The sequence below is a fragment of the Galeopterus variegatus genome, unplaced genomic scaffold (assembly GCF_000696425.1).
Source record: "Galeopterus variegatus unplaced genomic scaffold, G_variegatus-3.0.2 Scaffold3947, whole genome shotgun sequence".
NCBI lineage: Eukaryota > Metazoa > Chordata > Mammalia > Dermoptera > Cynocephalidae > Galeopterus > Galeopterus variegatus.
In genome coordinates this window covers 174,844-189,526 of record NW_007730058.1, presented here as the reverse complement: position 1 = coordinate 189,526, position 14,683 = coordinate 174,844, and the positions used below count along the sequence as shown (strand labels likewise).

General features: G+C 44.0%; 1 protein-coding gene and 1 pseudogene across 1 annotated transcript in view; one reads left to right on the top strand and one right to left on the bottom strand.

The window, feature by feature from the left end:
- Nucleotides 1-1,466: 1,466 nt before the first annotated feature.
- The window catches only part of AZIN2 (antizyme inhibitor 2), a 41,000-nt gene continuing 27,783 nt past the window's right edge, over nucleotides 1,467-14,683 (bottom strand). The window contains exons 8-9 of the mRNA XM_008586348.1: nucleotides 5,241-5,455; nucleotides 1,467-1,945 (exon numbers count right to left, since the gene is read on the bottom strand). Of these exons, the coding sequence (XP_008584570.1) occupies nucleotides 1,807-1,945; nucleotides 5,241-5,455 (354 nt within the window). The 3' untranslated portion in view covers nucleotides 1,467-1,806. The remainder of the gene's footprint in view (nucleotides 1,946-5,240; nucleotides 5,456-14,683) is intronic.
- LOC103601940 lies at nucleotides 13,428-13,923 on the top strand (annotated as a pseudogene).

Here is a 14,683-nt window from a genome sequence, read left to right as displayed (position 1 = left end):
CCCCCCCCCCCCCCCCCCCCCCCCCCGGCAGAAGAAGTGTGAATGGGTCCAGATCTGCTTGGACATCTGAAACAGAAAAAATTTCAGAAATAGTCTCATAGACAGAGGGCCAAGACCTGTGTGGTAATATCCATGAAACATGGCTTTGGGTGGATAACAAGGGCAGTAGAGTAACCCTTTCTGATCACTCTCTGAGTCTCTTGATATCATGAGCTTTCAGCCCATTGTCAAAGTACCAAAAACTTCCATGCTCAGCCTGGAAAAGGGAGACACCCTTGCTTTTGGCAAGCACCTAGTTCACTCTGAACACATGGCACATTGCCTCATTAGATGACCTCAGAGCCATGTGCAGGTCCCAGAACTGAGATACTGAAGCAGGGTGGTCATGCTGACCCAGAGAGAAGCTCAAGTGAAGATACAAAAAACCATCGCAATGAAATGTCCATAATAGGCAAATCCACAGAGATGGAAAGTAGATTAGTGTTGCCAGGGGCTGGAGGAAAGTGAAAATGGAGAGCGACTGCTAATGGGTAGGGGGTTTCTTTTGGGGTGATGAATATGTTCTAGAATTGACAGTGGTGATAGTTGCACAAGTCTGTGAATATACTAAAAACCACCGAATTCTACACTTTAAAGGGTGAATTTTATGGCGTGTGAATTATATCTCAACTTTTTTTAATTGCAGAAGAAAAAAATCTTTAGTGACCCCTGCAGCAGCTGGGGGAACTCTAAAATCTGAACTCTGCTAAGCAGCTCACACACCCCAGGTGCATAGTTTGGGACCCTGGCAGTATGAAGGAGCCTTTGTCCTGATAAGAACTACCAGTCTGAGGAGACATCAGGGCTGTTGGCACTGGCCACAGCAATACTCTGTGCCTGATCCTGTCCTATCAGTTACTGCCTGAATAAGCAAAACCGAGCACCACGAGTTCGTATTACTCTTACTGCCTTGCCAACCTGCAAGGAGAGCCAGGGTGCAGGGTCTACTCAAAACCTCCCAGATACCCAGAGCACCACGAGTTCGTATTACTCTTACTGCCTTGCCAACCTGCAAGGAGAGCCAGGGTGCATGGTCTACTCAAAACCTCCCAGATACCCGTCTCTTAGCTCTTTATCTTTGGTATGAATTTCAAAAGCTGTATCAAATACTCAATTGCCCCTACACTGGGCCAGGCCTTAGGTTGGGTGTTGGGTTCACACAGAGGCCACTCATGAGCTCAATGAGGGGAGGCAACTCTGACCCTCATCTCAACCCCTGACAATTCACCCTTCCTCATGACAGCAGGCACAGAGGCCTGTGAGGAGGAGGGATGAGTTAGAGAAGGTGAGAAGTGCCCATGCTGCAGCCAGCATTAGGAACATAATCAGGACTGAAGCGGAGGTCATGGGCTCATCAGTGTAGGGTGGGGAAGTCTTGCCCCAGGCCCAGCCCAGGCTGCTTTATGAATCGAACTGCTGGATTCCACTGGAGTATTAAAAAACCTAAATATTTATTTGCTTCATATTTACAAAGGTGGGAAGGAGACTGAGGGAGACCCCAACAACACTCCCACACCTGGCTGGCCAGGTCCCCTGCAGAGGAGGCAAACACAGCTGGAAGGAACAGGATTTATGTTGCATACTTGAACTACAGCGAGTGTAAGACTGGTCCTATTCACAGGGCAAAAACACTACAGGTGGAGCATGGGGATGGTAGAGCAAGCATCAGAGTCCTGGCCAGTGGTGCCCCTGCTTGCCGTCTTTTCCACCTCTCCCAGAGGCATCTCTGCATCCCCATTGGGGTTCTCTGGAGGGGACAGGGCTCGCTCACATGATGCTCGCCGGGGTGAAGACAGGGCCCACACACAATGTGTCTGTTATCTCCCAGCCGCAGGACAGAGGCTTGCACACACCCTCGGCGTCCTCATCCTGTTCTGCAGACATTAGCTGCCCTCGCAGTGCTTCCCTGCAGGTGAGAGAGGGGCATTGGAGGCAGCCAGCATGAGATCCGCAGGCCTGGGGTTTCCCGATGCCCCCTGCACATGTAGACCTGTCCCCATTAGGCACAAGGCTCTCACCTGAGCCCCAGAGCCCAGCTGAGGGCAGGGGAAGGGGCAGGCTGCTTTTCCCCACTGCTCTCTTTTCCCCTGTAGTCCCCACATCCCAAAAAGGGAAAGGAACCCACATTTACTGTGCCAGATGCTACACCTACATTATCTAATTGTATCCTCCCAAAAACCTCATGAGGGAGACATTATCATCCCAATGATACTGATGAGAAAATTGAGACTCAGAGAGAAGTGACCTGCCCAAGATCACATCCGTACTAGGTAATACAACTAGGATAGAACCCAACACTCATTCCAAAGCCCACATTCTTCATACCCCAGGCTTAGGACTTAAAAAAAATAAAACATCTGTTCTTCTCAAACAATTCCACAAACTGATTCTCCTCCTATGTATGTACCTATGTTGATAAACCGCTCCACAGTTGGGAATCTTGTTCCCAGCCCCATCAATCCCTGCCAGCCCAGCTCCAGAGGACCTCACGCGTACCCTCTTGTTTCCCACTATCACCCCATCTACATCTGGGACCGCGCAGTCTCCCAGATCTGCTGTTGCCCCCTCCAGACAGTTTTCAGCACTGGCCCATGTTTATCTTTTCAAAGGCAAATCCCTGCTCTTGAGCTACCAGCAGTTTCCCTCCACTCTCAGAACCTGCAAGATCCAGCCCCTGCCCACCTCTCCCACCATACTCCCAGCCACACCCGCCCACACTACCTGGGTGTCATCTGTGATAGCCATCTTTTGGGCTGTCACACACATAGTATCCCAGGCCTGTGCCCATGCTTATCCCTCTGCCTGCATCATCAACCCTCACCTGACTAATTCCTTCAGGTCTTCAGTGACAATCTCAGGGAAGCCAGGACACAGCAGAGTCTCACACACAGTGCACCTCTCCTCGATCATAATAAGTGTTCAATATCTGTGTCCCTGACATTCCTTCAACTACAGCAGGGCAGAGAATACATCTGAGTTACTGCTGGTACCCCCAGCAGCAGGCTGGCACCTGGCAAGCACTCACTCAGTAAGAGGGGGTGGACGCTGGGTGGGAGGATGGGATGAGCACTGGGTTCAGCATCAGGAAGCCTGGAGGGACCATGCCTGCTTGTCCTTTGCTTCTGCTGCATTCTGCTTCCCCACCAAACCCTCTTCTATGCAGGTCCCACCTTCACTCCTTTCATACTTCCAGCGCATTCCAGTCCCCCCCACCTGCAGGAAGGCCTCCCTCTTTGCTGATGCATACAATTCAATAGCAAATCAGTGGTCAGTATCTTTATACACAGCCCAGTCAGGCTGGTCTCTTTCTTGTGGGAGGCTCTCTGGGCCAAACACCCTCTGGCTGAGCCTCTGTCTCATCTTTAAAAATGGGCTGGTCCAGTTCCTTAAAATCCCTCAGTGGTACCCTACTGCCTTCAAGATCAAGTCCATTCTGGGCCTCCAGGATCCTTCTTGATCCAGTCTTCCCCACATGCCACTCCCTCCATGTACACAGAGCTATTTGCAATTCTTTGAATAACTGGACTCTTTTTTTTTTTTTTTTTTTAAACCCTTAGTTAAATCAGATCACAGACCGGCAACGGATCGCAACCCTCAGTGTTGCGCCCGTACCGGACAGGGACCGGCAATGGGACCGCAACCCTCGGTGCCGCACCCGCACCTCGCTCAGCCAGTGAGCGGCCGGTCCGTACGTGGGATCCGAACCCTCGGCGGGAGCGCCGCCACCCTCCCAAGCGGCGCACTGTAGTAGTGCGCCACCGGGCCAGCCCAAATAACTGGACTCTTTAAAGCCTCTTTACCTCTCAGCCTGGACCACTGTCCTTTCAGCTTGCCTGGCCCTCCTATGCCTGGCTGACTCCTCCTTACCTGTAGGTGGTGCTTCCTGAGAAGCTGCCCCAACCACTGTCCCTCCCCAGTGGCCTTTGTACTCTCTGTGCAAGTGTCTGTATGTGCATGTCTGTGCCTCAGCTCACCACACTGTCTTAGATGCTCCTGTAACCTCCAGGACCTGGCCCAGAGCCAGGTGCTAAAGCAGAACATTTTGACAAGGCCCCTTTCATATGGGGAATTTCTTGACATGTCCATTTCAATACATCAAAAGTTTTTGTTCCTAGTAATGGGTGCAGCTGACTCTGCAACCTCATCCACCTGTGATTGCTGATGATGGAGCCAAGGATGGGATAAGAAAGCCTGCATGATGACTGTTTTTTAAGTTTGTTTTTTAGGCCTTGTCAAAACACCCCAATGGCAAAGTGGCTACATCAGCCTATCCTGTGCCCCTGCATGGAGTAGAAACAACAAAGTTTTGTTGAATGGACAAATGAAATGTGACTTTGATGCCCCATCAGGTCTGGGGTTTGGTGGCGTTGCATCTGGGGGGTCCTCAAGCACCCAGCCTGTCCCTCAGGACACGGGCTGCACTCACTCCTGAGGGCCCTGCATAAACGGCCCTTCCAACTGCTCCTGCCCTCAGCAGCACTCTTCCCAGCCCCCAAAGGGCCCCTCTCCACTGACCAGCTGTGTGACCTCAGAAGAATGACCTCTGTTGATAATAATACTGATCCCCACAGAGTGTTGTGTGGGTGAAAGGAAATAATCATAAGATATACTAATGTCAGGTCTGACATCAGGGTTAATGAGCATGACTCTCTCCTTGCATACCTCTCACCTTCCTGGATGCATACCTCTCACCTTCCTGGATGCTACCAAAGGCGGGGGTGCTGGGGGGGTCTTTCCAAAATGCATATCAGACTCTGCTTCAAACTGGTGTGTGCTTCCTGCTGCTTCCAGAGTCTTCACTCAGCCTTCATGGCCTTCCCAGATCTAACCTAGCCTCCCTCTCCAGTACTGAACATACCACACTTGTTCTCTGTTCCTTCTGCTGGGAACCACCTGCCCACTCCTCCTGCCAGCTGACTCCCACTTCCTCAGGGAGGTGGGCCTGGGCCTTCCCCCGAGCCCAGTGTTCTCATGAGTGTCTACTTCTCTCTGTCTCTCACAAGGCTGTGAGCTCCTCAAGGGAAGCTCAGCCTCATTCATGGCCACAGCCAGGTGCCAAGCACAGGCTCACATGGAATCAACAGCCAAGAGCTACCTGTCAAATTGGATGACAAAAGCAGAGTCTCAAATCTCAGGTTTCCCTTGTTACTTCTGCCCAGCTTGGCCCCCCAACCCCTCATTTCCCAGCAGGGCCCCCTTACCAGGCCACCTGGGACATGGTGTAGGTGATGCAGCAAGTGTGGGTCCCCCTGAGGAGGGAACCCGTGCCCACGGTGTAGGCGCCCATGTTGTCAAAGCCCAGCCAGTCCCCTACTTGTAGTTGCGGCAGCCACAGGCCCTCAGCCACGCAGTCACAGCCATCAACCACTGGGCCCCACAGGCTGCTGCTGTACAGGGGCTGCTCCATGGATGGTTTCTGTAGAAGACAGGTATGGCCACATCAGCTCTCCTAGGCTACCAGAGCCTTAGCATTCCCTCCCTCAAAAGCCTTCCATGGCTCCCATGGCCAATAGGATAAAGACCGGATGGGCCTCTGAGCCTGGCATTTAAGGCCCTCCCCACTTCTCTGCTTCATTGCCTCTTACAATCTGAAGACACAATGCCTGTCTTAAATCCAGGTTCCAACACTTGCTAGCTGTGTGATCTTGGGCAGGATACTTTATCTCTTTGAGTCTCAGTTTGCTCATGTGTAAAAATGGAAGCAATAATAGTACCTGTCATAGGGCTATTGAAAGGATAAATTAGTACACGGAGAGTGTTTAGAAGTGTCTGGCACATAGCAATGGTCCAGTAAGTTAGCACTATTATTACTGTTGTTGTTTTTGTTATCACCTCTACTTCAGTCTTCACTGGCCACTTTCCAGACCGCGAGTGTCCACGACTCCATAGCCCTTCCCCCACACTAAAATCCAGCCTGACTTCTGGGCCAGCCCTGTGGTTACCTCTTCTATGAAGGCCCCCAGATGCCCTCATTCCATGTCAGGCCCAGTAACAGGTGCCAGAAGTACACAGGTGGGTTAAACCCACCATCCCCCAGGCTCTCAGTCTGGTGAGGAAAAAAGGCATCCAACAGACAATCACAGGGTAACTGGGCAGAGGTCACAGAGGATGCCACAGTGTAGACATGATTACATCCATTTCAGGGAAACTGAGTCTCTGAGAGGTTAAGTGATTTGCCCGAAGACACAACTACCAATGACATAAAATTTAAAGTTTTTTCTTAAGTGACTTCCAAATCCAAAAAAGAAATCTGTAACAAATACCATTTGAGGACAACCAGTATCAACCAAGATATCAACACAATTTGTCACAATGTAGGGATCCTGACAGGCAGGTACTAGAGGAGGAGTCACAACTGAAAAATGAACATGAGCAGATCCTGACTGTACCCTTCAAGGCCCCTCGTACCCCCTTCTGCTACAGTCGCTGTGTTCCAATTACCCCATTGCTCTGGGCTCCCCAAATAAACTCTGCTTCTCCCACCTCCTGTCTTCCCCCATGCTGCTCCTAGAGGCCCCAAATCTGCCAACTCTTATTTTTCCTTTTGATCCCAGCTAAAATGGCCTCAAGACAGACTTTCCTAAAGCTCCATGCTCCCCCCAAGCTTTGGCTTCCTAACATTTACCATAATTCATAATTAAATATTTGTGAAATATCTGCACTGACCTGTCTCCCCTGTCAGACTATAAATCCCACAAGCCCAGGGACTGTGTAGGTCCTGTTTATCCCCATCTCCTTCATGCCTGGCAGTCTGACATACTGTAGATGCTTGTTTGAATAACATTTTTTAAACAAATAAATGAATGGGATATACTTGTACATGAGTGATGAGGAAGGGAAGCAAAAAAAAAAAAAAAAAAAAAAAAAAATAAACCCAAGGAACCTAAAAAGGGAGGGGGAAAAAACCGGGGAAAAAAAAAAAAAAGGGGTATTTTTTTACATGGGGGAAGAGGAAGGGAAGAAAAAAAAAAAAAAGATATGAATCCAAGGAACCTAGAAAGAGAAGTGGAGAAAACCAGTGGAAAAAAAAGGAAAGGCATTTCATTTCCTTAGCCAGGGGTAGGAATGAGTAAAATCAAGAAAGAAAAGTCACAGTTTCCATAAGCAGAAATAATAGTCATATATTTGACCAGAACAACAACAACAAAACATATATTTGACCAGAGGTTAATTAATAAGCTATTAGTCTCATTAATAAAAGAAACTATGCACATGTTATTTAAATCAAGAATGAGAACTATCCTATATTCATTAATTCACTCAAGTACTTATTGAGCATTTGGGGGATACAGCAATGAACATAAGAAAAGCAAACCTCTTTTGCTCAAGAAGCTCAAGTTCTAGGAAGGAGAGATAAATAAATCTATATTCATATAACTTAACATTCTTGTTTATAAGCATTTTGTTAAAGAGTAAAATTAATCTCAAGTGCTCTGAATTATTTCCCTTAGCCCCAATCATTAAAAAAATATTAAGCTAGAGGGCTGCCTTATAACACCAAGGTCAAGGATTAAGACCACTGTATAGGCCAGCCACCAAAACAAACAAACAAAATTAAGCTAACTTTTAAAGATTGGGGGGGATGCTCTATAAATGTATCCACAAGGATCTTTGAGACAATAGATTTTAAAGGTTCTCCTGCAATAAAGAGAAAAGGTATCCTTGGATTATAAATTAGCACTCTCTCACTTCTTATTAGTGGTGTAAATAAAAAATAGGTGGAAAAAATATTTTAAAACTTTACATTATTTCCTGCCCTTTTACTATTTAAAGCCAAAAAAAAAAAAAGGAATCTGCAAAATAAATATTCCAAAAGCATGTGGCTACAAGCTTTTAAGTCTGATAACTGAGTGGAAATAGACAAGCGTCTGTCAAAATCCAAGATGCCCAGTCTGAGGGCTGGCCAGTTAGCTTTCTTGGTTAGAGCAGCGGTGCTGACAACACCAAGCATTGGGGTCAAGGATTTGGATCCCCTTACAGGCCAGCTGCCAAAAAAAAAAGAAAAAGAAACAAGATGCCCAGTCTGCCAGCCTCTGGGCCCTCTGAAAGAGGACGGCGGTTGCTTGTTCCAAAGCATGCCCACCACTACTTCACATCCCACCTGAGAGGCAGGTGGTACAGTTGCAATTCCCACTTTACAGATGAGAAAACTCAGAGAAGGGAAGGACCTGCCCCAGATTCTGGGGGGAGTTAGTAGAACTTTGAGCAGTCCCAGACAACTGGCCTCCTAGCTGCAGTCAGGTATCTTCCTCCAAGAGCCCCATATGTGAACAGATCCACAGAAGAAACAAGGTCAAACACTGAAAAAGGTACATGGCCCTGATGATATCCCTAACCCTAAATCCCCAACTTTTAAAGAATAAATTAATAATTCTTATACTACGTAAAGTGTACAAAAAATATTTTAAAAGTAAAAATGAGATGAACAAGGGCAACACACAAAAAGGAAAAAAACAACAACAAAACCTATGGTCAAAATCTCATTCATGAACATACAAGGGGTCTTCAAAAAGTTCATGGAAAGATTCATATTATCTTTTAATTCCATTTTTCCACAAATTTTTTAAACATATCCTTATATAGGCAAAAATCTGACATGAAACTTTAGATAGCCAAGTCCACACTCATATTTAAAGAATCATCTTCAATGATCAGATCATTTATCTAAAATGAAAGGCACTTCCTGTGGCAGAGCCCCTGTACCAGACAAAGTGTTTGAAATAGTCCTCTAGCAGTCTATGGCAGCACAAGGCTCCTTGATAACTCTACAGTCTCCCCAGGCCAAAATCATGGGATTCTTTGATGGCTCTGATCTCATGCCCTCCCCTAGGAGCTCAAGGCCATGATTAGATACACCAGCCCAGTGAACCCAGCTGGCTTCCTCCATCTGACTACAGTGCTTCTCGCAACTGGCATGTTCTTCACCGCCTGGTTTCTTCATTTGAGGTCACCTCCACCAAGTACACTCAGGATATCTACAAAGAGCTCCTCATTTCCTTGGTGGCCTCGCTCTTCATGGGCTTCGGAATCCTATTCCTGCTGCTCTCGGGTCGGCATCTACGGATGAGCTCCTAAGGGTACCAACCAGGCAGCTTCATTGAATTCCTACTTTTGTAAATTAATTTTTTTACCATTGCTGGAAGTGTCCCACCTGCTGCTCACAATAAAGATGTGTGACAAAAAATTAAATTAATTAAAATGAAAAGAAATGAAAGGTAGAGACAACATGAGCAACATCCATCACTGGCTTCATCATAATTTGAAAAATACAGGTCTATAATTCAAATTTAACTCTCCCAATACATTTCAACATGGCATTCAGTAGTCTGTTTTTTATTTAAACTACAGACAAAACAAAACCCCACAATGAAGAGAGACTATTTTAAGAGCCAACTCTAATTTCATGGAGATACACTTGCATGGCTTTATTTCAGAATCAGAAGCAATTATTAGTAATTAAAGTTTAGCCCCTCATTTTCCAAATGAAGAAACTAGAGAAACAAGGCTCAGAGAAATTAAGTAACTTGCCTAAGGCTACTCAGCTAGTATATGGCAGAGCCAGGTGTCGAACCCAGGTCTTCTGACTCCAAGTCGGAAGCTTTCTGTCATCATTCCTATTTTATACATCATGAGAAATGCTGGAAATAGCTATTAGAGAGTGGGGGCGGTGAAGAAACATAAATATATAATATATAGAAAAAGAAGAAATAAAATATTACATTGCAGATAATATGTTTGTCCACCTGGAAAATCCAAAGGGATAGGGGCAGTTACTAAAGGAAATCAATGTGTTTTAAGATGCAAGCCAGTGTCTCACCTCAAAAACATGGGAAATTTTCCACTCACAATAGTAATGAAAGTATTAAGTTATGAAATTCTTGGATGTACTAGGCCACAATAACACTTATTCAAAGAAAATAATTAAACCTTCATGGGAGAAATATGTGAGCTCTAACCTCTCCTAGCTAGAAACATTTAATAAAGTAAAAAAGATAATACTCTCTAGTTTAATAAATGGATAAAATAACTACTAATTAAAATCCCCAAGATATTTTTCTAAATGTTAGTAAACATGTAATAAAAGAATAAATGTGAGCCTACCAAAGAATGTTAATAAAGCAATGATGACAAACACAATTTTTGTTAAATATTTAATTCATACAAAGGAATATTTATATCATGTATAAGATATAAAAATAACAATAAAATAAATATCTGTATATCTGCCACCCAGCTAAAGAAATATAAATTTTCCAGTATCTTTGAAACCTCCTGGGCCGGCCCATGGCTCACTTGAAGAGTGTGGTGCTGACAACACCAAGTCAAGGGTTAAGATCCCCTTACCGTCATCTTTAAAAAATAAAATAAAATAAAGAAATCTCCTGCGTGGCTCACCCCAATGACATTCCCCTTCCCTAACCTCTCCACAGGTAACCACTATCCTGAATTCTGTGTTCATCTTTCTCTTGCTTTTATTTGTTTTCTGTGAGTGTACCAAACCCTAAACAATACGTTGTTTAGTTCTGCACACTTTTGAAATCTATATAAATGAAATTATAGAGTATATAATCTCTGCAACTTGCATTCTTGTTGTTGAAACTAACATTCCCAAGATTCATCCAATGGATGCATATAACCAGAGTCCATGATATGCTGCATAGAATTCACTGCATTGAATATATCACAATTTATTTATTTGTTATTCTGCCAACAAACATTAAGATTGTTTCTAAGGTTGTTTCCAATGTTTATAATATAAACATTGTGGAAAATGATATTAAAAGATAAAAATAAAAATATAAACTTTATTACTCAACATAAGCTACATCAAATTCAAGACACTTTTTGTTGTTGGGTTTTTTGTTTTGTTTTGGTTTTGGTGGCTGGCCAGTATCGTGGCACTTTTGAAAGTGATGATACTAGCCATTTAGTCCATCCCTAAATAACAATGGGTCCTGAGAATTTAACCATGTCAACGTAGTCTTTTTTACATTATTAACTAAGAAAAATGGGTGCCCTTGGGCCGGCCTGTGGCTCACTCGGGAGAGTGCGGTGCTGATAACACCAAGGCCACGGGTTCGGATCCCACATAGGGATGGACGGTTGGCTCACTGGGTGAGCGTGGTGCTGACAACACCAAGTCAAGGGTTAGGATCCCCTTACCGGTCATCTTTTAAAAAAAAGAAAAGAAAAAGAAAAATGGGTGCCCTTTAAATATTTTTTAAGATTGGGAAACAAAAGAAGTCAGAGCAGCCAAATCGGGACCGTATAGTGGATGCCTCATAATTTCCCACTGAAACTCTTGTAAAATTGCCCTTGTTTAATGAGAGGCATGAGAAGGAGCATTGTGGTGCTGGAGAAAGACTCTTCAAGGAAGCTTTCCTGGATGTTTTTCTGCTAAAGCTTTGGCTAACTTTCTCAAAACACTCTCAGAAGCAGCAGATGTTATCATTCTCTGGCCCTCCAGAAAGTCAACAAGCAAAATGCCTTGAGCATCCAAAAAAACTGTCGCCATGACTTTTGCTCTTGGCTGGTCCACTTTTGCTTTGACTGGACCACTTCCACCTTCTGGCAGCCATGGCTTTGAGCCATGAGGGCACAGCTTTTGCAATCCAATTGCCTCTTAAAGACCCTACCTTCCACCACCATATTGGGTGTTAAGTTCCAACATGAAATTGGGGGGCCATTCAAACGACAGCATATGGTTTGCAAATATTTTCTCCCATTCTGCAGGTTGTATCTTCATTCCATTGATTCTTTTGCTGTACAGAAGCTTTTTAGTTTAAAGCAATCCTGTTTATCTATTTTTGCTTTTGATGCCTGTGCTTTGGGGATCACATCCAAAATATCATCGTCCAGACCAATGAGTATAGTTTTTCCCTGTGTTTTTTCATAGTAGTTTTAGTTTCAGGTCCTATTTTAAGTCTTTAATCTATTTTGAGTTGATTTCTATAAACAGTGTGAGATAAGGGTCCAATTTCATTCTTCTGCATGTGGACGCCAAATTTTTCTAACATCATTTTTTAAAGAGACTATCCTTTCCCCATTGTATGTTCTTGGCATCTTTGTAAAAAAACAATTGACCACAAATATGTGGATTTATTTCTGGGCTCTCTATTCTGTTCCATTGGTCTATGTGTCTGATTTTATGCCAGTACCATTCTGTTTTGGTTACCGTAGCTTTGTAGTATATTTGAAGTCAGGTAGTATGATGTTTCCAGCTTTGTTCTTTTTGCTCAGGATTGCTTTGACTGTTTGGGGTCTTTTATGGCTCTATATGAATTTTAGAATTGTTTTTTCTATTTATTAATTCTTTCAATCTATGAACATGGGATATCTTTTCATTTATTTGTGTTGTCTTTGATATCTTTCATTAATGTTTTATAGTTTTCAGTGTACAGATCTTATTTAAACTTACTCCTAAATATTTTAATTTTTTGATGCTATTGTAAACTGGATTATTTTCTGATTTCTTTTTCAGATAGTTTGTTGTTAGTGTATAGAAATATTGTATTTAATTGCTATATGTTGGTTTTGTATCTTGCAAGTTTACTAAATTCCTTTATTAGTTCTAATCGTTTTTCGATGGAGTCTTTAGGGTTTTCTATATATAAAATAATGTCATTTGCAAACAGAGACAATTTTACTTCTTCCTTTCCAACTTGGGTGCCTTTTATTTCTTTTTCTTGCCTAACTGCTCTGGCTAGGATTTCCATTACTGTATTGAACAGAAGTGGTGAGAGTGAACATTTTCATCTTCTTCCTGATCTTAGGATACTCATTGCATATGACGTTAGCTGTGAGCTTGTCATGTATGGCCTTCATTATGTTGAGGTACATTCCTTCTGTACCTTATTTGTTGAGAGTTTTTAATCATGAATGACAAATCCCACTTGACCATAGTGTATAATCCTTTTAATGCACTATTCAATTCGGTTTGCTAGTATTTTATTGAGGATTTTTGCATCTATGTTCATCAGGGATATTGGTCTGTAATCTTCTTTTATTGCAGTGTTTTTGTCTGGCTTTAGTATCAGGGTAATGTTGGCCTTGTAAAATGAGTTCGAAAGTGTTCCCTCCCGTTCGCCCTTCGGAGCTGGAAATGCAATTGTTGGGTTCTGCAGAGGCTGCGGGGCTGGAGGCAGAGGCTGCGGAGCTGGAGGCGGAGGCGGCTAGGGAGGTCCGAGAGCAATATGACCAGCCCATCGTCCCCCATCTCTTTCTCTCTCTTGCCGCCTCCTGTCTCGAAAGTAATTTTTTTACTCCAAAGAAAAGAAAAAAGTAGCCGTCCATCCTTCATGCCGTCTTTTTCTCAGCCCTCCTACCCATGAGGGAACCCGGGGTGGCCCCGGGCCACTCTCACCAGCCGCCCCACACATGCCTTCTACTCTCGGGTGCCACCATGCTAGGCGAGATCGCTGCCACCCTGTCCTTCATCTCCAAGTTCCTCCGCACCAAAGGGCTCACGAGCGAGCGACAGCTGCAGACCTTCAGACAGAGCCTGCAGGAGCTGCTGGCAGAACATTATAAACATCACTGGTTCCCAGAAAAACCGTGCAAGCGATCAGGTTACTGTTGTATTTGCATCAACCATAAAATGGATCTTCTGAGTGGACAGGCAGCAGCGGATTAGACTGAGCAGTCAGGAGCTGTTCGGGTTCTCCCAGGTGAACTCACACTCTGGTTGACCCCTACAAAGTGTCCTACGGAATTGGAGAGGATGCTTTCATCTGTGTGCTGTATGAAGCCTCACCAGCAGGAGGGAGCACTCAAAACAGCACCAACGTGCAAATGGTAGACAGCAGAATCAGCTGTAGGGAGGAACTTCTCTTGGGCAGAACAAGCCCTTCCAAAAACTACAATATGACGACTGTATCTGGTTAGGATACCGTCTTTTTTTTTTTTTTTTTTTTTTTTTTTTTTTTTTTTTTTTTTTTTTTTTTTTTTTTTTTTTTTTTTTTTTTTTTTTTTTTTTTTTTTTTTTTTTTTTTTAAAGATGACCGGTAAGGGGATCTCAACCCTTGGCTTGGTGTTGTCAGCACCACGCTCAGCTAGTGAGCAAACCGGCCATCCCTATATAGGATCCGAACCCGTGGCCTTGGTGTTATCAGCACCGCACTCTACCGAGTGAGCCACGGGCCGGCCTAGGATACCGTCTATGGATGGATCATCCTATAATGGATGGATAAATTTGATTTTTGCTTTGGGTGGGCTCCTCCTGGGGATGGATTATGGAATTTAAACCATGTCACAGCTGTGAAGATCTGGCACAAGACAGAGTGGTAAAAATTTTAAGTGACAGTGCCATAGTTTGGACAGTACCTTTCAATGATTTAATAGCCTGTGAGTCCAAGTAAATTATCACTTTACTTGCTAGGGAGTGAAGTCCTAGGGTGGTTTTCAGTTTCTCCCAGACATTATACCTAACTTTTCACACCATTTAATGAAAATCTGTATTTATTTATTTTATTATTTTTTTATTAAATCAAAATTGATTATACATATTTTGGGGGTTCAACATTGAGATATGTTGATCAAATCAATATTGCTAGCATATATATTTTTACAAATCATAATTATTCTTTATGTCCCTTGTCCAATCACTCCCCATCCCCCTCTCCCTGCCCCCTACCCCCTCTCCTTC